The sequence below is a fragment of the Rhinolophus sinicus genome, chromosome 5 (genome assembly GCF_057876585.1).
Source record: "Rhinolophus sinicus isolate RSI-liver-muscle chromosome 5, RSI-T2T, whole genome shotgun sequence".
NCBI lineage: Eukaryota > Metazoa > Chordata > Mammalia > Chiroptera > Rhinolophidae > Rhinolophus > Rhinolophus sinicus.
Window position 1 is genome coordinate 82,015,892 of NC_142505.1, and position 25,543 is coordinate 82,041,434.

The following is a 25,543-nucleotide window of genomic DNA, read 5'->3' on the forward strand; positions in this document are numbered from 1 at the left end:
ATTAGTTATGACCAAGTTCTACTTAGAAAACATTTGAACAAAATAACCCCCATGTATCATGATTTATTACCCTCAAGAAATGTGAGAGAAATTGAGATATAGAATATCTATAAATTGCTATCATCTTACATTTGGTTTAGCTTGTCTTCTCACTTTTCTGAGTTTGAGTGATGGTTTACTTTGTATATAAACAATTTAGGAAGTGAGGAAAGGAGCCAAGAAGAGTCCTTCTTTTCCACAAGGGTCAACAACTAGATCCTATTTGGGATTTTCATAAGCTTGATGCAATTTAATGAGGAAAACTGCACACAAATTTAAAAATTGTAGTTCAAATACTGGTAACTACACAACTAGCAACTTTAAACTTGTAAATGCTTGATAAATACGCAGTATTGAGAAAGCTGCAGCTTGGTTATCTTGTGCTATGTTTCAATAAGAGATCAGATTTATAGTAAAGATGCTAGTTGCTCTTCATACAGCTAGAAAAGGCTTTGGGGGGGGATTTATCTTTTTCCTCAGCAGCTCCATGTATTTTATTAATAATAATTTCTCTGAAAGCCTTTCTAGTCCTCCTCTAGAACCTCCTAAGTATTCTAATTCTCAGATATGATTTCATATTTTCACCAGCTTCTAATCTCCAAAATTTAGTTGGAAGCATTTAAGACAAAACACTCTTTAGGATATCAAGTTGCAGAAGACTGTAGTTTTAAAGATATTATATAGTAGTGCTGCCACCTAAAGATGAGGTGAATGAAGAAGCAATTCAAAGGAAATGACCCATCAGTCTTAAGCCCTTCTCAAAAATTTTCTCACCTCTAGCTAGGGTGAGAATTTGTTTCTCTCAGGTATTAGGCACTGCCTACCATACATTGAGGGGGGTGGGGGGAGCCTCAAAAGAGATCTGGAAGTAAACAATTGGGGATTTCTGGTTTAGTGGATGAAGTAGGTGATAATAAACCTAAGGTGTTTTTCCCTCTATCAGTTAGACTCCTTGCAACTCTGAACAACTGACTTGTATTTTTGTAACTCAATTTTCTCATCCATAAAATGGGGTTAATTTCACTTTTCTCCTACTTGCCTCCCAGGCTTAACTAGGTAGCCTTCTTGGGAAAGATCCTATAAGTTTAAAAGTCTACTATTGCCTAATTAAAGTGTATCTTAACGGTGTATTGAAAAGAAACTTCAAAATAAAATATACTCAGTTAAGTAAGTTGGGACAGTGATTAAGTTTTCCTAAATCACAGATTGACTCCTCTGACACTTTTTAAATGATAAAGATGGTGAAGGCAGTTTTCGATTTATTTTGCAGCCGATAATTTTTAACTGATCCACCTTCTATGTTCACAGTCTTGCAGGATGGAGATGTGACAGAAATATAAAGCGAGGAAAAAAGTTACCGTGCACCAAAATCTTGTCAAACTTGGTAAGATTTCAAGACAACTCTTAAACGGCATTTTATAGTTCTGCATTTCACCTTTGCATAATTTATGAAAATTAACTCGTCCCTTTTACTTTCTCCCTGTCAGCCCAAGGGCGCATCAATAATATTTATCAGGGTTTTGTCCTTAGTCGCAGTCCCTCAAAGGGGCCCAGTTTCACCTACACTGCGTGGGAGGCTGGGCAGCAACCCCACGTTTCCTGTCAAGGATTCCTGGGGCTAGAGCCTGAACGTGGTCTAGCCACTTTCTTCTTTATGCTAATTATGCCCTTCTAGCCCCTCTCGACAGACGTCTGAAGGCCAAGGTGAGACCTTCCCGGGAGATGAAAAGCCTATTGCCTCCTGATATGCTGGCGGAACGAGGGCGGGAGAGAGGAGCGGGGAACGGGGGAGAGGGGAGGGTTAGTGTGACGCGGCGGTAACGGCAACGACAACGACGCTAAGGGCCCTAAATTGGAGCTGACGCAGGCCCTACAGGGTCCTATCCCCGCCTGAGCTTGACTTTGGCCTTCAAGGCCCAAGGAGGGATAAGTCCTCCAGGGGCCGCTACCGGCTGCGGGTGGAGGAAGTGCGCGCTAAGAGGGCTGCAGGCAGCCCCCTCCTCAGACGCGCCTCAAGGCCTGGGCCGCTGGCTGTTGACGCGCCAACGGCGGAGAGGACGCGCGCACGCGCGAGATGGGGGCGGAGGGAGCGCGCTCGGCGGCCGCCGCCGCGGCAACTGAAACGGAGGGACGCGAGGGCGGAGGGCGCGAGCCACGGAGGGAGGGTGGGGGGGAAAATGGTGGGTAGCGCTGAGCGCGCGCTGACGTCGCCCGGAGTCACGCACGGAGCGCCGGGTTACGCGCCGACGTCTGGCTGCCACGACTTGCCGTCTGCGGCGGCGACGGTGGCGGCGAGCGGATCCCGCAGGGGAAGGAGGAGGAGGAGGGAGAGCCAAGGGGGCTGTGAGTGAGCGGGAGAAGCAGGGGGTGAGCGGGGCTTGCCCGCGGGAGGGAGAACGAGCGAGAGCCGAGCCAGCCATCGGAGCCGCCTCCTCCTCCTCCCCTCGGCGTCCCGCCCCCGCCTGCCAGCCCGCCCTCCTCCCTCTTCAGCCAGCAGAGCCCGAGTGAGGCGCAGCTCGGCTCGCGCCGCTGTCCAGGACAGGTGTGCGCGCGCGCGCCCTCCTCCCCTCCCCCCTTCCTGGCGCCTGCCCAGCGCGCGCCCTCCCTCACCTGCGGCAGGACAGCGCCCGCCCGCCCGGGTAAGCCCCTCGCGACCTTCCTTGCTGCCACTGCCACAGCTTCAGGTGCCGCCCACCCCGTCCCCTCTAATTGCTCTCTTACGCCCCAGGAGTAATTACTGTATCGTTGTAGACATCCCCGCACTCCCTCCGGGGACCCTGGCAGTGCAGCAACGCCCCCCCACCCCGTAGCGCACGAACAGACGAACTCCCTCCCACCTCCAAATAAGAACAAAATCACACGCCCCTTAAAAAAAAAAAAAAGGTAATTCTACCTCCGCAGGCGCTGGAGACCACCAGTGGTGCCGTTTGCTTAGCAATCCTTAAGCTTCATTTCCCCTGGCCACCTTCACCAGGGGCCTGGGACAGTGCGCCAAACGTGGCCGACACTCCCTGCACAGCAACCCTGGCAGGAGGGGCGAGGAAGGAGGATTCTAGACTCCACTACCAACCCCTTCTCTTCTGTGTTCAACCCCCCGCCCCTCCCGCAATGCATATACCCGCCCAGGATGCTTTGTAAAAATAAAAAATAATACATTGATGCTGACATCGCAGATGAAGCCAGGCCCAAGGATGGGTGGCCTGGACAAGGCATTTTTGCCGCCCCACAGAGCTAGGTCAGCTCAACAGCCTCCTCTGCCTTTGTCCGGGGGCAAAAGGAATGGATGCGAAGCTAGATGGGGCTTCCCGTTAAGCGATAGTGGGCCCCAGAGGGGGCTGAAATGTCTGTAGGAGAAGGGACCCCCCACAAATACATCTGCTTTGAGCCTGAACTTGGATTTAAAAAAGGCCCAAGAGTCCGACTGGGGCAACTTTTTTTGGTTCGTTGCTGTCTGCCCCTGAATAAATGCCACATTCATTTCCGCTGTCTCTGCGGGACCCCCTTGAGGGTTCTAATTTTCGTTCTTATCTGGACCCTTTAACGTTTCTGTCGGGCCGGGCGCTTTTGGACAGCTTTTTGCAGCGGCGTCTATGTTTGTGTCCTGTGTCCTTGGAAGGGAGGTCCCAGTGTTTTACAATAGGCTGAATTTGGTTTGACATCTTTTGGTAGACTATCAGAGGAGAAAAGGAATTTTTTGATGACTTCAAGACCCCCACTGTTCCCCACCCAAACTGACGTTTACGAATTGCGGCTTTGAAAATTAGAGTGTTGACTCGAGTGTGGAGAGAGTTGCTGATTTCATTCCTTTGGGTACTAGTAAAACCATTTAAGTATCAGCCGGAAGAGAAAGAACTATTGACATTTGCATCGGTTCGCTTTGGACCTTTGGGGTACATAAAATGTCGGGTTTTCTGAATCTTTTATTGAATTTAGAATGTGTACTACGTTTATTTAACTCTTCTACAAATGCTTAAAATGAAAACATTTTGTGAAACGCGAGGATTCTATCACATGGATTATTCTCTTCAGATTTTAAATGTTTAATTCATATCTTTAACCCTAAACATTAAAATAGCATTGAGGAAGCATAATTGAAAAGATTAGGTGAGCTATAGAAAGGGGATACGCTGTTTAAAAAATGATTTGTGAAATACTATTACTATTAGTCTTTGTTGTTGTTGTTAAATGTTAAGATTTACTTGAGAGTTTCCCTTAATTTTCCTGGTAGATAGCCATGAGAAGAAAGGGGTAATTCCTCCACTTTGAACAATTGCAGTACTGCATTCCAGTTAGTTTTAATGATTTGGATATTGAAGATAATTGTCTATCTAGTTTAAGACAAGCATTTAACCTAAGCAGCACTAGAAAACACAAGTTCTAATGTTCTTGCTTCTCTTTTATTTTGGAAATCTGCGATTTTGTGAAATGTTATCAGCATATTGTTTCTGTTGGGAACACTATAATCAAAAGGGTTTATTATTACCCAGAGGTAGATTCCCTCTCTCCAAGATTATTTTATAAATGTGTGTGTTAATTTTTACTTTTAAAAACCAAAGCTGAATTAGATTGTTTCAGAATCACCTGTAGTTCAGGCTGAGGAAAATTGAGGCGTTTTTCCTTCTTGTTCTGGCTAATGTCTGTTTCACTTGCGAACAATTTTTTGTTGGTAAGAGCTTGTTAAAGACATAGAGATAATGGGATTAAAAATAAAGCAATATCTGTTCTCTTCAAATTGTGTGTGTAGTGTTAATAAAAGAGCACAAGAAATCTAGAGACATTTATCATGTTTAAAAATGTAAGCAAACTTTGAGGAGAAAGGGAATATTTTATTTTTCATTAATACGGATATTTTGCTGCATATTAATATTTTTCGTTTTCTCTTCGTGTTTTCTACATTGTATTGAAATTTTACATTTAATTTTACAACTGTTTGTTTTAAAATAATATATTCAAACAGCTAGACACTAGAACTGGCATTTCATTTACCAGGTTAGTGTATTGTTTAGGTAGTTAACAAACGGTTAGAAGTTATTTTAAATCCACAAATTTTCTAATGGATTTTCAATGTTAGGATGCAAATCTAACTTTGAAATTCTATTTAGTGTTCTAAACTTTTTGTTTTAAGACTTTCTCTGAGTCAATATTCATTCTTCTCAGGCTCTTGTATTCTATAGTCTAGGGAAATCTGCCTTTCACCCCCGCTCCCAGTCTGACGAAAAGCCCAGATTTACAGACTTATCCTGAAATTAACTCTCTTGTTTAACAATGTACTAAATGTTCAATTTATAATTGGATTATTTTGGAAAAGGTATTATTAGCCTTGTTTGCTTTTTAGATACATTTAAAAAGTAGGGGAGAGTCTGGTATATAATGGCAGAAATTTTATACATATATAATAAATAGCATGAAATAAGTAAGTACATCTTTATATAGAGATCCAGGTCTCTCGTTTGCTGATTTGAGCTTAAAATTCCCAGTTTAAGTGTGATACTTAACTTGTGTTTTGTCTAGAAACTTCATCAGTTGCCTCTGTACTGGGGAACTAAGAACTCGGTTCCTGGTGACACTTTTTCCAGAAAAATCGGCATTCCCAAACTAAAACCGCTTCAGAACCCCTGGACATAATCATTTGGGACAGAGTGCAAGAAATTTAGACTCCAATGTTGGTCCTAGAAAGCGGGCAGTTTAAAGCCCTAGTTTTCTGTCCTGGGGGAAGCGATCATTAGCAAGGAAGAATGGCAGGGACAAGCAGGCGCGTGCCCCCACATCGCAATCCCATTGGCCTTGTGGCTGCTTTGAGCTCTCCTGAGGGGGCAGAGGCTTGGTTCGGCGCAAGGTAAACCCTTGAGGAAGAGCAGCGGCTTTTCTAGATCGGGCTTCACCAGATCTTAGCCTCATCTTACAAGTGGGACCGTAATACCATGCCGGGTTCTGTGCGGAGACCCTGCTACTCAGCCTTTGCGTCCCTGTTTAGGGCCAGGGTCTATCCAGGGTCCTGATCGCTACTGCGCGAGCCTGGAGGAGCCGCCGCTTCTTTTACACATGTATTTTTTGTGTGATGGGAAGTGCGCCAATAGTTCCTAAGTCTCCTTACCGACAGAGTTGGGGACAGGGGAAGGAGTGCAGAACAATCAGCACGGAAAGGGTACTACGCGGTACTGGAGGATGCCCCCAAACTAAAGGGAAGTTCTTTATGGAGCCCAAAGCCGGATTTCTATCTCTGAGTGGGCCTTCCCTTCAGGGAGTCATTTCGGGGACCACTGGACAGGTGGGTGGTTATGGAGTTGGCTCACAGGACTACTCTAGTTTGCTCTGTGGTAGCCAGCGTGCTTTGCCATGATTCTTCCTCTTTAACGGGAGGAGCAAACGTCAGCCCTGTGCTGAAGTAGCTAATGCTGGGTAGAATGGGGTCCTTGCTAAGAGAAAAAGGAAGCTATGACTACTTAGCAGGCAGGTTTGCCCAGGATGTGAAGGGATGTATTAGGAGGCTTTAAGGGCCCGGGTATTGACAAGGCTTATGCCCTGGACTGGTCTGGGTTTCTTGATCACTAGTCCTCTCTTTACTCCTCTCTTTTCCAGGAAGCTTGGGCAACCATGTACTCAACTGTCTCTGGGGCTAAGAGTGAGGGAGGCAAGTATCCTTACTTTGGAGGGTGGGGGGTGAAGGATGTTCAATAGGAATGGAACCTGTAGATGGGATAGGCATACTCTTCTCAGGACATAGGCAGCAATCCATGCTTGAGAAAATCAGGAATTGGGCTGTAAGGTCTGTATCCTCTGAGTACCCTGCAGAAGGTGATGGGGACAGTGTAGGGGCATTGGCAGGGGGTCCCTTGGAGATAGGCCTTAGCTTTCCCACAGTTGCTAGAACTGCAGACTGCAGTGAGGGAGTATGAGCATTTGCTACATATCTGCGAGAGGGAAAATAGGCCCTAGATTATGCCTCAAATCTAGGAAAAGAGGTATCAATCATTTCTGGGACCAGAGACACCCCCTTTAGCTGTCACTATCCAAAGACTCATTGGTTAATTAATGGTCAGTAACCTAGCTGTCCGCCTAAAAACCAGCGATCATTTAATGTTTTACTTTTTAAGAGGTGGGGGCTCTCTTTGACACTTAAGAGTTTCTGGAAGGAGGGGTAACAGGGACGAGTGAACCTGCGTTAATGAATCCCGTAAGGAACTGCGTTTCCCAGGAAATTCCTGGCATTTTTAGCTTGTGAATATCCTAAAGCCTGCTTGGTTTTCTCCTCCATTCTGGGTCCTTCCAGAGAGGAAGAAGAGTGGGCTAGGGGCTGAAGGCTCGGCAGGGCCTGGTTCATCCGCAGAGCTGGCCGGCTACCCAGGCTGGGCTCAGCCCTGAGCAGGGTGCCCCCCTTCCCCAAATCTCGGAAGGAGGAGGGGGAGGCAAGCAGGCAGTCTTGGTCCCAAAGGAGGCTGGTTGAAGGTTTTTGGGTGAGTGTGGGGTTTCTTTTTGATTGTTGTTTGGGGGGGGAGGGCAGAGCCAATGGGAATAAGCACTGCGGGCACCCCGGCCCTAGTGCGGCTGCTGTCCTCTGCTCAGCTCCCCCCCGCCGGTGAGTGAGCCCGCCCGACTGTGCGGGGCTGCGGTTGGGGGGAGGGGGGAGCGGGATCATCTGAGGCCAGAGCCGCTGCGCGGGGAGGGGGAGCGGCGGGAGCGAGGGGAGGGACGGGCTAGGTGTCTGCTGCTCCGCGCCACTGCTGCCGGCGCCCCGACCTCATCCCCGGCAGCCCCTTCTGCAGCTAAGGGTTACTGCCGCACCACCTCTCTTCCTCACCCCGCCTCTGCGGCCAGGGCTCTGCGGTAGGAGACAGCCCAGGCGGGTGTGGGCCGGTCTGGGTTTGGGTCTAGGTCTAGCTGGGGCCCACAGGGGAGGGGGTGGCTGTGACTCGGTTTCCCTCTCTGCAGCGTGCTCAGCTGCGCTGCGCAGGCCCCTGCCTCCACATGCTTTGGGGTCACTGGAAAGCAGAGCTCAGGCCCGCTCCCTGTGCTTAGTGTGGCAGTCCTCTTCTTACCCCTAGTACCCCAACTCCCCGGGCCGAGGCCGCCCAGGGTCTGGCCAACAGCGACAGCCACAGTGGTGGTGGCGGCAGCAGCTGCGACGCGGCGCGTCCTGGCCCCCCCCCCCAAGCCAGGGGTGTGGGGTGAGGGCCGGGGGTGGGCGCCGCCTGGTGGGCGGGTGGACGGGGGCTGGCAGCGGGGAAGGGGCGCGGGTCACGTGCCTGCGGGCGGGTGGGCGCGTACAGTAGGGCGCCCTGCTACTGTACTGGGGAGTCAGTGCCCTGTTACCGGGTCTCGTCTGTCTCGTCTCTCCCGCAGATCTCGCGAGAGTGGCTGACTGGCTGTGGGGGTTGCGGCGGCAGCAGGCGGAGCCGGGGAGGGAAAGCAGCGGCGGCTGAGGCGACTGAGGCGGCGGCGGGCGGAGCGGCAGGCGGCGGCGGCGCGGCGGCGGAGCGCAGCATCATGGCGGACCGAGACAGCGGCAGCGAGCAGGGTGGTGCAGCGCTGGGCTCGGGCGGCTCCCTGGGGCACCCGGGCTCAGGCTCGGGCTCCGGCGGGGGCGGTGGTGGCGGCGGGGGCGGCGGCAGTGGCGGCGGCGGTGGCGGGGCCCCGGGGGGGCTGCAGCACGAGACGCAGGAGCTGGCCTCCAAGCGGGTGGACATCCAGAACAAGCGCTTCTACCTGGACGTGAAGCAGAACGCCAAGGGCCGCTTCCTGAAGATCGCTGAGGTGGGCGCGGGCGGCAACAAGAGCCGCCTCACTCTCTCTATGTCAGTGGCCGTGGAGTTCCGCGACTACCTGGGAGACTTCATCGAGCACTACGCGCAGCTGGGCCCCAGCCAGCCGCCCGACCTGGCCCAGGCGCAGGACGAGCCGCGCCGGGCGCTCAAAAGCGAGTTCCTGGTGCGCGAGAACCGCAAGTACTACATGGATCTCAAGGAGAACCAGCGTGGCCGCTTCCTGCGCATCCGCCAGACGGTCAACCGGGGGCCCGGCCTGGGCTCCACGCAGGGCCAGACCATTGCGCTGCCCGCACAGGGGCTCATCGAGTTCCGCGACGCTCTGGCCAAGCTCATCGACGACTACGGAGTGGAGGAGGAGCCGGCCGAGCTGCCCGAGGGCACCTCCTTGACTGTGGACAACAAGCGCTTCTTCTTCGATGTGGGCTCCAACAAGTACGGCGTGTTTATGCGAGTGAGCGAGGTGAAGCCCACCTACCGCAACTCCATCACCGTGCCCTACAAGGTGTGGGCCAAGTTCGGACACACCTTCTGCAAGTACTCGGAGGAGATGAAGAAGATTCAAGAGAAGCAGAGGGAGAAGCGGGCTGCCTGTGAGCAGCTCCACCAGCAACAGCAGCAACAGCAGGAGGAGACCGCCGCTGCCACCCTGCTGCTGCAGGGTGAGGAAGAAGGGGAAGAAGATTGATCAAACTGAATGGAAAATACCTACACACACATGCATACGCACACACATACACACACACACAGCCACACACAGAGGAAATATACTGTAAAGAAAGAGAAAATAAAAAGTTAAAAAGTAAAAAAAAAAAAAAAAACTTAACTCCAAGGGAGCACCACCCACAGAACCTCCACCAACTGACAGTTTCTCTTCTTGACTTGCCACCCATCGCTGGATGTTGTCCACTTTATCCACCATATAAAACAGTAAGCAGCTGCTAAAACAAAAAACAAAAAAAATACAAAAAGTAATAACATTATATGAACTGTGTTTCCTACTTGATTAAAAAATATAAAGAACTGAGTGTTTATTTCCCTAATTAACCAAGAACTTTTGTACACGTTTAAGCTATTATTATTAAAGTGTTTGCAAAATGGTCAAGATTATAATATTGCTGAATTATATAAAAGTCCTTTTCATGTTGAGCTAACATTTGACTTTAGCACAAAAAAGAGATATTTTAGAACACGTAAAATAATATTTTTAGTTTTTCTCATTTTGTTACCAAATTTCAAACCTTACATGGAGGTTATTATAGTATATTTGACACCCTATATACCTGTGATTAGAGATGTGTATATATATGAGGGCTAGGCATGCTGTGTGTCTGAGCTTTGTCTAAATGTTATGCAGAAGTTTGTAGAGTTAAAGGTACGTAGGTTTAATTCATGCAAGGTAAACAATAAGTGCTCTCTTTTATACAATATGCATTGCATCTGGACCTTAAACATATAAAAATGGTCAGTGAAACTTCTGTGAACATGAAGAAATTATTAAAAAAGGCATTTAAATGAAATTTGCTAAGTTGTGATTTTTATGGTTGGAACCAAAGTTATTCAAATAGCAAAAGGAAAAAGAAAGAGAGAAAAAGGAAATCTCCCATAATATTTTTCTGCATCTGTTTGCTTTGACTGAGTAGGCGTTTTGTCATTATTGTGTATATGAGATGTACTTGTATCGTTCATAATATATTTTTTTTATTATGTGTAGAAAGATTTTAAGAACTTAACTAACGTGCAGCAATTTCCAGTGAACCTGTACTTGGACATCAGGTAGTGAGTCTATTTGTGGTCACTAGCACTGTCTCCTAAACTTGTAAGAGGTCTGAAGCTATCCTTTGATTTTTGCCAGTGCTTTTAACTTATGTAGACCTGTTAAAAAGCAGAGCAACACAATTATAGTTATCCTACTGAGCCATGGATTCTGAGTTTCATTTTAAAAGAGAAAGCCAAGTTAAGCTGGTGGATGTAAAGGATTTCCATGTAGCTGTGGTGCTAGTTATTACTGGCTACATTATATGCTAAGTGTATTTGTGTTCCCCAAGTGTTCAAGCCGCCTATTAAAAGTATATTCTATAATTCATATTTTCAAGGTGTAGGGTATGGAAATGCAAAGCTTAGGAGAGCACTTTACCAAGCAGGTGTCCTCCAAACTGAAATTGTTTATAACGATAGTCTTTTACAGGTTTTCATTTAAAGATGTTTGTGTGCTTTTAATTGACAACTAACTTCTTGCTGCTGTATAGTAAAATATTAATATATTTTTATCATTAAACTGCTGCATGACTATCATCTTTGAGTGAAGATAAAATGTTATAAAAAAGATGCCTTAAACAGTACATTTTGGTTTGGAATTCTGTAGAAAGTATTTTGGTTAAAAAAAAAGGATCTTGTCTGACAGAGTTCTGGGGATGGAATTGTTTCTTGGCAAATCCAGCTATATAGATCTAACTGCTGTATGTAGGAGACACCACCTGTAGGAGCTGGAAGGTGTCAGTGCTGCTCACATTGTAAAGCATTGGCCTAGGAAGGTGAAACAGTTGTCTTTTTTGAAGGATTTTTTTTTCTTTCTGCTGGTTCTTTGGGTTTGATTTGATATTTTTAAGCTCCCTGGTTGAGTGTGTTGTCTTTGTTTTTGAGATCTACTGTATGTGTCGAGTAACAAGCTATTTCCATTGTACTGTGCATTTTCCCATTAAATTGTTTGCTTTTAATATTCATACAATGTTAAATATGAGGTGACCGTACAATAGTTAGGAGTTTCTTTACTTACAAAATCACTGGAAATGATTAAATTGCTTTTCCCCTTCCCCCAAGGTGCATTTTTCTTATTTCCATATAGTAAAGTTGAGCTTTTACAGTGCATAATGTGACATTTGGAATGCTTATCAACTGCATGTAAACATTAATAACCTGCACTTTTTTGTCTTAAGGTTTGTTGAGCTATTTTGTTCACTGTACTTTAACTGTGATATGGAAAAGACTGCATTCTCTGTGCTGTTACTAGTTAGGAAAGAGAATTGCTTTGATTTTGTCTCTTGTTTACTATAGCTTCTTAAAGTTAAGCCTTGTACTACAGGTTGTTGGAGTACTCCTAGATCAGTGTTTCATAGTAGCCAGCAATAAGTAGTGCAAGTCAACAAAAACACAGCAAACTTAGGCAAAGTGTCCTTTCTTTGAGATGCGAGTTCTTTCATGAGGTTTTCTTTAGGGTCAGAGTTACCTAAAGTGAAGCCTTTCTTATCTATAGACTTCAGATTCTGCTTGGAATCCTACCGGATCAAGAAGCACATGTATTGTGCAATTGTCTTTACACTATAACAGTTAAACACAATCTTACTAAGATTTTGAAACCATTGTCTGATTTATGGTCAGTGGGTTTAAAAAGAAATCCATGTGCAGATCTTTTAAGACGTAAGAGATGACCATAGAAAAGACTAAGTGACTGTAAAGATGCTCTGTTTTGCATCTCACTTTACCTCCCAAGCACCCTCCCTACCTTCCCCTCTCCCTTTTCCTGTTTCATCCTTTCCCGACCTTTTGCCCCCAGGTGCTCGGTACTTTACCAAGGTTCTATATCTCAGTGTTTTATGTTGGAGTTTTTCCTTGTTTTTATTTTACTAGTTGGTAAACCCTGTTTGTGCTGAAACAAAAAAGGAAATGGTTGGTATATTTGACCATATGTGTTATTCAAAGAAGACAGTATGATCAAATGTGCCAAAAACAAGCAAACAAAACTTAATTCCTGAGAAGTATGCCTTATTTTTAATGATCTGCTTTGTCTTACAATTAAGGTTAAACTATTATTTGCCTAAGTATAAAAGAAAACTTGAAATGCATTGCAATATTGACGTTCTTTAAAATGAGAGACACTGTCAAGTAATTTAATCTAGAGATCAGCCACCAGATTTAAAATGTCCATATATATGTGTGTGTGTTTGGTGGTGGTGGTGGTGGTGGTGTTTTTTTTTTCTCTTTTAAATCACCAAATCTTTTTTAAGCTACTTTTTATTTGTGCCTCCTATTTATCATGCTGATGTTAGAAGCAACAGTCATCCAGCCACAGAGGGAGCTCAAGTTAACTAACCAGAACTGTAGAAATCATTATACATGCCTTTGACAACAAAGGAAGTTTATAAGAAAAGCCATGTCGGCTTTTCCTCCACTAGATACAGATTGGAGGTAGATGAATATTTGCCAAATGGGAAAAAAAAAAGAAAAAAAAACACAGAAAAAAAAAAAAACAATGCAAGTCAGGAAAGACAGATTTTTCCAGCTTCTCAAAAGCCATGGAGAGTAGAAACCAAAACCAACAGGGAAAATAAAAAACCTTGAAAGTCTCACTTTCTAGTTGTCCCATGCAGGGGTTGAAATTTGAGTCAAAGTGGAAAAATATATCAATGTTGTTTTTAGGTCTTCACATCTGGAGATGGGTAACTATTCCAATTTGATTTTTCAGGTAACGGAGAAAGCTGCTAGTAATTTTAACCCCTGCCTCAAGGAGACAGATAATTTCATTTGGGAGCAAATACTTATTGCCTTGAAAAATAGCACTGTAATAGCCTATGATAATTAGTTGTAGAATAACCTTTATCCCTTTTAAACTATGCAAATTATTAAATAAGTGTAAATTAGGACTCAATTAAAGATAGTTGATTATATTGCAATCAGATGGCATTCACAAACTTAACTGGAGCATATACAGATAAAATCTATTAGTCAAGAGTTTTGTATGCTAAAAGAAAAATATAATTTAGCTACCTATTCTAAAAATGGTGAATATTATTAATATTGTATAATAGGACTGGGAAGACTGCCTCCTTTTTTGAAGAGAGAGAGATTAAGGATTTTTATAATTGTTTTTCATCAAATTTTAATATTTTTGTCAAATTTTTAGGTATTTAATTTGTAAAACAGTTTGCTTTGTACTGGCATACAGAATATAGGGTATTGATTTTAAACTTTTGAAGCCAAGTGATCAAGTACATTTGTAATAAAAGTCAATGGATCTATATCAGTTGTACTCACTGTTTTCATTTCTTATTATAGAAATGCTATACTCTTCTGCAGGAAAACTAAATTTGGGTGGAAGGGAGGGAAAAAAATAAGTCCGTTGATAATGAGAATCTGGGTGGGTACGATGGCCCAAGCACTTTACACAATCTTTAAGTCAGTTAAGATTTGGTATATTTAAAAAGACGCTTATGTCAATTTTTTTCTTCCAGTTTTTTTTTTTTTTTAATGGAACTTGATGTTTGTGGGGGTTATCTCATTCACTGTTACTGTTCTTTAACATTTTGCATTTGGCACTGTTCAAACTTTCTAAACTAACACGTTTCTTTTGTGACACTTTGGATTATCTGCCAGCCATGGTGACCCCACCATGGTGACCCCACCATGGGCGTGATTATTTTTATCTCCCTCAAATGGTTTACCCTCTCTTCTTCAGTTTTCCCACTCATTTTTTTGTACTGCTTACACACGCACACACACACACATACACACACATTTCCAGATGATTTTAGAATGGGGATCTGAAATTGTTTGCTTTGGTGGCTTTCATAGCCCCACAATTCACTTTATTATACATGTGAACATATTTTAAAGATTTTTTCCCCCCCAAAAAAAGAGAGATACCAAATCTAATGACTTTTCCCCTTTTCAGAGTCTTTTCAATATTAGAATGAGATCCCACTTTCTATGTAAAAGGATGCTAAGACAAGGGAATCTTTAGCAACTTAGGTTTGGAACAATTGGTGATAACTCTGAGTATAACATTTATAATTGATTATCCCCTCAATTTGAATATCTTAATAATTTGGAGATATATATACTTCTCCATGAGAGTGGACTGAATAGGGAAGAGAATTTATTGGAATTGCTTAATTCACTGAAATTGTTTGTGCAAAGTTATCAAAGTTGAACCATTTTTAAATCAGACATTATATATTATATTTTTGGGGTTTTTTTCATTGCAAGTTAACCATATAGGCCATTCATAATAAAGTGCACTATAAAACTAAAGTGATCACTGCTATTAAAATTATTGTTTTCACAGAGCAGCATTAATTACTATAGAGAATTTAGAGTATATTTTTAAGAACAGCTTATTTTAATAATTGAGGAGTTACTGATCCTAAAACAAAACCTAAATTTAAGGCCTTGGCCATTTGACAGGCTCTTTTTAAACATAAACTTAATTATCATGGGCTAAGTGAAAATTATCCAAACTAGAATTAGCACGAGTCAGGTAGAATTTCATGATGCAAGAACAACCAGATGAAAAGTGAAAGATATGATTGGTTTCAAGCCAACAGTTTCAACTGTTAAACTACTAAGTTTTGATGTTGAATGGTGTAGGCCAATTTTTGTCTTTGGGAAAGTTGAGTTAGTATGGCAAACCACTTGTTAAAAACATTTTTCTTAGAAAACAATTTCATAGCTACTCATTTGTTTTTATTTTGTCCCCATATTACGTTTGGTATTTATTTTTTATTTTCCCTGATGTTCTTTGCTTTTGTGGAAAATTGTCTTGTTTGATAGGTGGAAACGTGGTGGTGATACTCTGTGTAAAATAAAATGACTTCTTATAGACCAGAAATATTTTACTCATTTTGGAATCACAGGATTTTTGTGTTTTCACAAATACATACTTTGTTTCGATGATTAGTAATTTGTTTATTAATTAATTTTTTGTAGCATTTCATGGGAAAAATTTAAGCTAAAGAGTTTAATTTTCTTGATTTAGGATGTGACTTTAATAATTCAAGAGGCTTCCAAGTTCAAGGACAAACCTTTATATTCTAGAATTTTGAGAATGTGGAAATACTCTTGTTAGCATGTGTTTTGGCCTAAATTAGATTAATGCAGAAGAATCCTAAGAGGACTTAAGAAAAGATGTCCTTATTATGAAGTGGCAAATTTATGGGACAGGTGATTTATATATTCACCTCGACTTAGTCAACCAGTGATGGTCATCAGCTAATGAATTGAGTCAAACTCCCTTTCAACTGGAGTGGATTGGCAATTTCCAGTGCAGGTAGTTGTTAGTGGCGTTTGACCTACCTCCCTGCCATGTACATCTGGCATTTTTTTCCCATCCTCCTTTTTCTTTGTTTCTCTTTCTTTGTTCTTTTCCTTGCCATAAACCTGTCAGTGGCAATCCCTTTGCCCCCTTAAAAAGGAAGTAAAGAAATTGCTGACTCCTGCCTTAGACCATAGCTAACTGACCCCAGAAAGATTTCTGTATTATGAGGTAATCGGGCAGTTTTTCTGGCTGTTGTTTTCCCCACAGTCTTAAGTTGGCAGTTTAAAGGTCATCAAAATTGTTAAGAAAATTTGTGAACTGAAGAGAGTAAGAAGTATGTGTATTTTAGGTAAGTTACTGGGGGTTGAGACTTACTGGTTTGGAAATTGTAGAGCAGAAAGGGGAGATGTGTTAGTGCATGGGAGTGTGGGGTACATAAGGGAGTGGTTTAGAGGTAAAGTGGGAGAAATTTTTGTTGGAGGTAGGAAAAGATACTAAGGTGGAGTCTTAAATGAGTGTTTGCTGAGGACAATGAAGTTGATTTTCATAAGGAAGTTTCAATGAAGCCAGAGAAAAACGGGTCTTTTGTTTGTTATGAGAAAACTGTTGGTTTGTACCTAGATGATATGATGATGCATGATACAAATCTGTTTTCAGGTTTAGGGTGTTTTTCTGGGCAAATTAAGTAGCACAATTGTAGAATGGCAACTTTTCTGGTCAAGGCAAGTTGGTGCTGGGGACTTAACTATTTTGAAAGAGAGAAGAAAATGTCAAACTTTTCCACAGTTACAATTTTTATCAGAAATATATATCATATGTACTATCTATTCTCCTTAGCTCATGTTACAATGTAGCTTACCTTTACTTTTCAAAATGGTTCTGAGATCAAAATCATTTGATTTTATAGTCCACAAAGATCCATATTATACCTTGCTTTTACAGAACCTTGAGACTTTGGTCCACATAAATTTCTTAGAAGAGGGCAATAAACCAGATAAAAACACTTAATTGCAATTTTGGGTTATCTTTTATTTCTTTTACATTTGCAATCCTAGCAACCATTTAATACTGTGGACCTTATGAGACCCTAAGAATACTATATTTCTGAAATTAGACAACATATCCCAACCCCCCTGTAAAACTTGAGTTTCTGTTTGTTTTCCCACTTTCTCTATAACTTTAAAATTATAGAATTCCCAAGAGTTCCATGATGGAAGCTGTTAATAATGTAATTTAGTATATATATATCTTGGAAGTTCTTATGCCCTTTGAGGCTGAATTTATTGTGTTTAGATTTCTGTTCCCAGTATCCCAGGAGCATTTTAAATTATTTAAGATAAAAAATGGCTATAATATTTTTTAAGTTACATAATTCAAGTATATTTGGATTAACTGTTGTTTTCTAGTTTAGTATGGACTTATTCTCAAGTGATTTTGACAGATTACTTGTATGTTTCATTTTACCCAAATCTATATACGTTAGTGATAAAATCCCTTTAACAATAGCTAAAAAAAGGTTTTGATTTTGTATTTGGAAGGTAATTTTTTTTGTCAAATTCATTAACAATAGCAGAATTGTTTTTTATTATAACTTATGTTGTAGAGTTGACAATATGATGTTCACATTTTATTGTGTGTCAGATTTGAAATTATAATAGTTACAAAGTATAACTTGGTTAAGTCAGGCCAGGGCCTTCTTAAATAGCCCCCCTCCCATAGGAATTGTTTAAAAAGAAGCGAATTCCCAAACCTGTGTCAAGAACCAGTGATTTAAATGTCTTTGAAAGGCTTCCTTGAGTCTCGTCAATGGAGATAAATGATAGCCCATTTCCATGCTGCATAGTTGTTAGGGTTTATAAAGTCAACATGTAAAAGTGCAGAAGCAGGAAAACCTGTAAAATTGCCTATAAAATTTCTAGTTTTAATTATTTGCACTATTTACCTTTGCACTTGAGTTTTTGAACGTTAAGACTAGTCACTTTCACTTTTGTTTCTAGTCTTTTTAAATTTCTTAGAGTTATGTTTTCAATATCCCACCCAAAGCAAAGCTTATATGCAATTAAATATGCTTTATAAGTCTGAGAAAATATTTCTTAGTGTTAGCTATGTAGAACAAAAATTTGTTTTGATAAAATTTTTAATATGGGCCTTTATTTGCCAATAAAATCCTTTGTAAGTGTGAGCTTTATTGAACTATTTGAACAGACAAAGTGAAAGCTTAGGATAGGAATATATATGTGTGTGTGTGTGTGTGTGTGTGTGTATATATATGTATACACACACACACACATATTCATAATGATGTCTTCAAGATCCAACTTCCGTCCTGAGATGGGCTGGTTTGGAGTAATTTGTTTTCACTGAAGTCAATGAGATTTTGAGTCTAGTTGAGTATTGGCTTAAAAATCTGAAAGTGAAGTGGGTGGCAAGTGGCAGCTCCCTCTTTCATGTAGTTTTCCATAATGCTCATAGAGTTTCCTCATGGTCTATGTGATATAACTGGTACTGAAATAATTATATTAAATGAATATTCCTTTTAGGAATACATGGTTGACTCATTTTTTGAGGGGGGGAGGGTGGCAAGGGATAAGAGACTTTATTTTAACTAGAGGCAGTCTTATAACCACAAAATGTGCTCTAGAAAGAATACAACAAAAAGTGTACCTGTGAACATATTTTTTGTCTAAGTGAGATTGTGCAGCACAGTTAGGTTCAGAATTTAAAAAAAAAAAAAAGGTTAATAGTTTTGTCAATAGAAAAGAAATGTGTTTTGGCTAAAATTATTTTTTGTAAGTTATTTATCTCATTTTATAATCCCTTTCCAATAGCCATTTAGGCGCTTCATACTTAAAACCAACAAGTGAACGGCCTGTCTTCAGATCTGGTTTATTTTTGGAATGCTTGAGTATGTTTCTGGATGGATGGGGGGTGGGGGGCAGGGGGTAGTGTTTTAATTATTGACATGCTTTTTTCAGCATGTTTTGCTAGTCATTCTGGATCTTATGTTTGAAAATTGTGTTGAAAATTCAGTGATGTGTTTGAAATGAGAAGGTCTTCTATGACATAGTGTGAATGTGGCTGGACTCTATTGTGGAACCTTGTAGCTTTGTTTTTAATTTGGGTCGAAAGTTAAATTTTTATTATTCAGATTTTAGGTTTACCAGTGGAATTGTGCCCGGTAGTTGTCTAAATATGGACCAATTTTGGGAAATGAAGGTTGACAGATGTGTAACTGACTCTAGGTAATCCTTTACTCAAAATAGTAAATTAAAGGCTTACATCGTAAGAGTTGTCTTAAATTTTATGTTGTCAAATCTTTAAATGTAGATGATGATCAGCACTTTATCTATGAATTTCCTTTGGGAAAAGAGAAAAATTTAGTCTCCAAACCTTTTCTCGGAGACTAAATTTATCATATATGGAAAATGAAAAAAATTTAGAAGGTAGCTTTGATTATTTTTTAATGGAGTTTAATAAGCTTAATCAATTATTTTTCCCAGTTTGAAGCACTTATTTCCCAAATGTGAATAAAGGGAAAAGATCAACAATGTGGCCCTCCCTCCTTTTTTTTGAGGCCATTTTTAGTTTTCTGTCCCCATTTCCCAATCCTGTTATAAAATGAATTACGGGTATCCCTCTAAGTCTCTGTAACCCCTTTTTGGAGTCACAGATACCTTTGATAATCTGATGAAAGTGATGGACCCTCTCCCCAGGACAAAAATGCACATACACAGATAATTTTGCATACAACCTCAGGGGCATCACACATCTTCTGAAACCCAAGTTAAGGATCTCTGCTCTAAGTAAACTCTATAGAGAAAATTTTAATGCAATTAATTGATAAAATTAGGAATTAGCTATTGACCTAAAACATTTCAGGTTGGAATTATTGTTAGATGGTGGCCCCTACTAGCAAAATGTGACATTGCAACCAGCTTTGTTAGACATTGTAACATCCAGACAGAAAGAAAAAAGAAGCAAAGTTCTGAGAGCTGTTTATAAGGAGTCAGGGCATCTCTAGACATGGGAGCCATTCCTGGTTCAAGGCAGGGGTCAGGGTGCCTGACAGTTTCTACTAGCAGGGTCGAGTCTGATAAACTACAATGCTCAGGATGCCATGGGGTTAGCCATTATCTTAACCCCTTTCTCACCAAAAGATTTTAGTTTTGTCTACTGGGAAACAAGATGTCACTAGGGAAAAAAAAAAAAGTTTGCCTTATAACTTTGCTGGAACACATCAGTTTGGTGATGTATGGGACACCAGTGTTATTTTTGAGAAGGTGCATAAAACCAAAGTAAATTATTCTCTATGTAGAACATTATTTACTAGTAACATTTGTTTGGATGTATTAGCTTTGACAATTTTTACCAGTAAATATTGGTCTTATTTAAAACTGGGAATCCAGTTTATAAATAGGATAGTTGGTATATCTATCCTTTCCCCCATGTAAAGAATAGTTTAAAGATTTATGCATACTTTTTACTTTTCTCTCTTGATGCCGTGGATTGTGATGGGTGGGTTGGGGGGAGACCTTTGAGTCAACAACTGACAAGATGTCTTCTCCAAATTTAAAAATTGAGAAGCAGCACTTTAAGTCTAACTCTATACCATTTTAGTGCATGTATTAGTTTTATTAATGATTTTTGGTGCATGCCTTTGGGCTTATTCAAAAGTGTACAATAGGAAAGTGTATTTCCTTTCTTAGAAAGGAGATGTTTTTCTACTTTGCAACATGTGATTACAAAAATCTTCCTCTGTGGGAAGATTAACCATGTATTGAACTACTGAAAAGTATATATTTTTAGATATACAGAAGGAATCTACATGGAGCAGCATTCAGACCTATATAGAAGCCATGGCATTCTGTATAGGACCAAAAAGGAAGTAACATTAAACACTTAAACAGACTTTGTTGGGTAGAAATACCTTTAGATCTTGCATTGACTTCAAAAAAGAAAACGCCACAGAAGTTTGCCAAAAACTTTTGTTGTTTGAATTTTCTCTGTCAGTGTATTTAGCCCAAATACAACAGCTTTGGGTTTATACATACGTTAAGAATCAAAAAAAACAAAGCTAACTAAATAGATCAGTCTGGTTCTCCAATCCAGCTTGATTGAAATAAGTAAACTAATCACTTGCAACATGAAAAACTGTCCAACTCCTCTAAGGTTTTGACAAAATGACCTTGGCTGATGTGGGAAGACTCCCACTTTGATTTCTGACCTGGCAGTGAAGATTCATGCTTCACCTGATTTCAAACCTGACAGTGTCTGTTTAAGGAGCTATGGTACAGTTTGCTAATTCAATCCCAGATACCTGTTGATTACCTGTGAGATCTAGAGTCCAAAGTAGCCAGCAGCCGTAACCCTGAGTGCTCTGTGCCCATCAGATCTCTTAAAGTAAGCAGAGTTGGGACAGGTCACAGCTCAGATGAGTGCCCTCAGGTGCTGTGGACAGCCCCAGCCTCAAGAATTGTATCTGCTTTCTTGGGAGTCATCACTGAACTAATGTCCCACATGGTGTTACTTACTGTAGTTGCTCTCTCTTGGAGGAGGCCCAGAGCACACATCCTAATTGCTTGAGGTACTCAGAGAGGGGGTGCTAACTCTGATGCCCTGGCCAAATTCCAGTTTAGGGACGTGGGTCTTCTTACCATTCTAATTGGAAATGTGCATCGCGTCCCATTTTCCCAGACCAACCTAGTCTGTTTTTTTGCCCCAGTCCCAAGTCTCTAAGATGCTGGTGTGTATTATATGGGCCAAGTTCATGCCTTATCCTAGTTGCACAAGAGTTTAGGAATGAGTGAGCTTGGTGTGGTGTCAAAGTGCTCTGTAGTTGGAGGGTAAACTCTTGTGATGCTTTGAGGATGAAATCGGTCCTCTTTTAGCATAAGTTCGGGAATGTGCACTGGCCGGAGGCTTCCAGCCATGAGGTGTGAGCTGAAATCTACTTTCCCTCTTTTCTTATAGCATGTTGAGAAAATCTGTTGGGTTTTCAGTAGTCAGGGAAGGCCGGAGTTCTGCAGCTTTAATCTGGGTAACTGAGGCTGGTTTGAGCAAGACTTTGGTTAATTAACTGGGTTCTCAGATGCCACAGACTCCGTGAAAAGTCACCATTATTTTCAATGGTTGTGATAGAATTTCCCCCAGTAGCCATTATTTTAAGATTATATTGCAGAGTTGCTTTATTTGAGCTTTTCGTGTATACACAATCCCAAACTGGAAGAAATTTAAAAAAAAAATAAAAAGGAATCCTGCTGTGAAAGGTATATATTACTCTAGATTTTTCTTACTGTAAATATTGTAAGATTGTAATACTGTCGATATTTTATTAACCAACAAATGTTAATCTATGTGAACTCAGACTTATTTTAAATGTGCTTCTTATTTACTGTGTGTGGTCCCTGTTGCTGACAGTATTAAGTTATATTCTGATGTAAGATTAACTTTATTAAAGAATGTAAACATTAATGTTTCCTTATGGGAAAACAAATAAAGTATAAAGAAGACAATTCTTTTCATTAAAATATACTGTGTATTTACACTTGCTAGACCCAGCACCACTTATAAATTTAGTACACTGTTCAGAATTTTAGTTAACACAGCTGACATGGTTGTGCTCTGTTTGAAAGTCTAAAAGTAGGTGTTGTTGGAATATAAACAGTTTGTATTTGTCTGCTGTGAATCATAATCTTGAAGTTTCTAACCAAGTTTGTAAAATTTTTATAGTAAAACATTTTAATGACAATTTAAAAATTTATCTTCTCTAAAGAATGGTCAAAACAATATCCTTTCAGAAATAGAATGTTCTTTAATATCTTTCCAAAATGACTTTGGTTAAATGGACCAGATATGTATTAATTAAAATCTAGGACAAAGTTGTGATATTCTTTGAGTTTACAAGTTAATCCTTATTGGAGATGTGCCAATTATACAGTAGAATATCATTAATTTGCACTGTTTGGGGACCCCATTAAGAATGCTGAATTTTGCCAACTAAGAAGTAAGCAAATGCAATTTAAAAAGTAAATTTGAGCATTCTGTATTAAATATGTGCAGTTATTATCACATGAAGAAGCGCAGTGTGTCAGGCTGTAATATAACCATACTTGCTGTCATGTTCTCCCATCTCAGTGCTGGGAACTCACCATGTGGAAACCAAGCAAATGTGTTGTGCATCAGCCGGCTTGAGTTTGTTCAATATCAAAGCTGAAACTAGCGAGGTCTGCTGTACTGCTTATTGAAGTATTGTGATTCTTTTAGGCATTGATTCTTACAAAATATATACTGTAACAGTATACTTTGTACAGATTTAAATTTTATTTGAAAAAAATGAAATAAAGTAGGCAAAAAAATAAAGATGTTTATTTTTCATGTGACTATACAAACAGATCAGTCTTTTGTTTCAGTGCCTTTGGGGGGGGGTCTGGTTGTTCTTGTTTTTTTGTTTTGTTTTGTTTTTTAAAATTTTTTATAGATGGAAACCATTTTTAAAACTCAGTAGCATGTATACTTGCCTGATCATTAATTGGCTGCAAGTGTTAAGTGTGCGCTCTCGCCCTGGAAAACGATTTTCTTTTTTATTTTAAAGCAAATATGTTTAGTTTTAAAGATTTTATGTGAATGGCTTCCCTATCTCGCTTTTTGAGTCAGTTTTGAAAACTCTGATGGTGTGACAGTTAACTTAGCTATCACAGTTGAAGAGAAAGAAAAGTTTCCCCATAGATCATGCCTCTTTCCCATGGAAGGTTTTTGTTTTCTGTCAGTTTAAATTTAAAGTTGGTTTTCGGTAGTAGAAGGGTTACAAGAGAGGATATGATAAAAGAGAATCCTCTGCAGAAAATAGAGGTTGTACTTGAAAATAAGATCCTTTCAAAATTGCTTTTGTCGTGAGTGGAGTGATAGACAGTAAATGAAGTTTCCAATAAAATGTGGCACAGAAGTGATCCTTCAGACTAGTTTTAATGGGACCTTCTCATAGCAGATTGGATTAGCTAACCAAGAAGAACCATCCCAGTTTGGGCCTCTAATTCAAAAATCAGTGGAGACCTCAGGTGTATGATATTTTCCTCGGCCTTCAGAAGTGGAGTTGGAAATTTTATTTGTGGCTTTCCCCTCATTTTATCCTTTCTGGTGCCCTCACCTTTAGGCTGGATATGGGAAGGCTTCGAACAAGTAGTTGCAGGAACAAGGTTCTTGCAAAAATCACACTATTTAAAAAATTTTAATGTTATTTAAATGTGTATGGCAATAGTCATAGTCTAAAAACTGCTGCATAGCCATTGAAGTGTCTCAAGTTCACCGTATCACAGTTCCAGGCTTCCCTGGGTGAATCCCAATCAACTTGTTGTTATTATTTTGTTGTTGTTTTTTCCCTGCTAAAATGCCCCTCCTTTGTACAGAACAGCAGACTAGCTGTTGGACTACAGCTAGCCACAACTAGCTGTTGGACTAGCTTCCACATCTGACAACTACCAACTCCAATAAAAATAATGCAGAAACTTTGCTATTATATATAAAAACTTAAAGCTGAGGGTGCCACTGTTTGGGAGAGGTAGGTGAGGTGCTAGGAAACTCTAGTTTTCCCTATGTTCTTCAATGCCTCTGATTTGGGGGTGGGGCGCAAATGACAGGTGGGTACTTCCTGAAGAGGAGATCAGAGATTCCCCTTTTTCCTCAAAGTGGGATCAGAGGCCTCTTTGGTACAGGGGCTTGTGGTGGACACTCTAGCCATCATTTGTAGTAGTAAGTACAGGAAGTGAAAAGCCAGAAGCGAGGCCCCTTTTAACTGTCCCTTGGCCTTAATCTTTTGAAGACTCCACATGGGACTGTGATTAAATATACCCTGTGATCATTTGGGAGAGCAAGAGGTGAAGTGTTATTGCAGGGCTGCAGGGGAACATCCCAGACTTGGAATAGGTCTGCACTATAGGGCAAGGCTTGCAAGGCCACGGGGACCCCTTAAGAAAGGAGCCCAGCATGTTCACCAGAACTATTGGTGATTTTATTTAGCTCTTTTCATTTCTAAAGTGATGTAATTGGCAATCTTCCCAACCCTACCTCCAATTGATGTTAACTTTTATTTAACTATGTGGTATGTCGTTTACTTTGGCTCTTTTGCATGGTTTTTAGAAATCTCTTTGTTCCTACTTCCAGTAACAGTTTATTTCTCAGCAGACAGGACTTTTTGATTTGGGGAGCTAGGTTTTGGAACTGGTTTTGTTCATTCAGGATCAGAGTAAAGAGAGATCTCTTTCGCAGGGTTTGGCTGCCCACTGCCCTGAAGGCCGGCACGCAGCACCACTGCCTTCACTTCAGCACCAACCCCTACACTTCTGGAACTTGAGGAGGAGGAGGAGTCACTTTTTTTCCTCCCTGAAAATGGGGATTCTACCTTAATAGTGTAAATCTCCAGAGCATTTCCAATAACGTCATTCCAGTTTTCCTACCAACATTGATTTTCATTCATTTTGATTTGTTCAAATCAGGCCATTTGGCACTTAGGTTGGCAGTGAGAAAATGTCACAAAACAGACTCACTGAATGTTGCAATGTTTAAAAGAGCAGGATCCCCCCCCTCCAGCCAGCATGGTGTCCAGTGAGCCCCACCATCCTAGGAATCCTGACCCTCCCTGCGTTCCCAGCTTGTACCTCAGACTGTCCCCAGGGAGCAGGAGTTTCCCTGTCAGCTTCCTGGGGAGATTGGCAGTAGC

At 41.2% G+C, this 25,543-nt stretch overlaps 2 protein-coding genes across 5 annotated transcripts in view; both read left to right on the forward strand.

The window, feature by feature from the left end:
- Nucleotides 1-1,722: 1,722 nt before the first annotated feature.
- Nucleotides 1,723-25,543, forward strand: part of PURA (purine rich element binding protein A) — a 37,492-nt gene continuing 13,671 nt past the window's right edge. Inside the window, exons 1-2 of one of the 4 annotated variants that reach the window (XM_088798649.1) lie at nt 1,723-1,743; nt 8,380-23,219. In XM_088798649.1, coding sequence (XP_088654775.1) covers nt 8,524-9,489 — 966 coding nt within the window. In that variant the 5' untranslated portion in view covers nt 1,723-1,743; nt 8,380-8,523 and the 3' untranslated portion in view covers nt 9,490-23,219. Of the gene's footprint in view, nt 1,744-2,191; nt 2,679-7,717; nt 7,864-8,379; nt 23,220-25,543 lie in introns of those variants that run through there. The other 3 variants (XM_088798647.1, XM_088798648.1, XR_002138027.3) reach the window with 3 other exon arrangements.
- Nucleotides 22,883-23,219, forward strand: IGIP (IgA inducing protein). Its single transcript, XM_074313631.2, has one exon. The coding sequence runs from the start codon at nt 22,883-22,885 to the stop codon at nt 23,042-23,044; it is 162 nt and encodes a 53-aa protein (XP_074169732.1). The 3' UTR covers nt 23,045-23,219.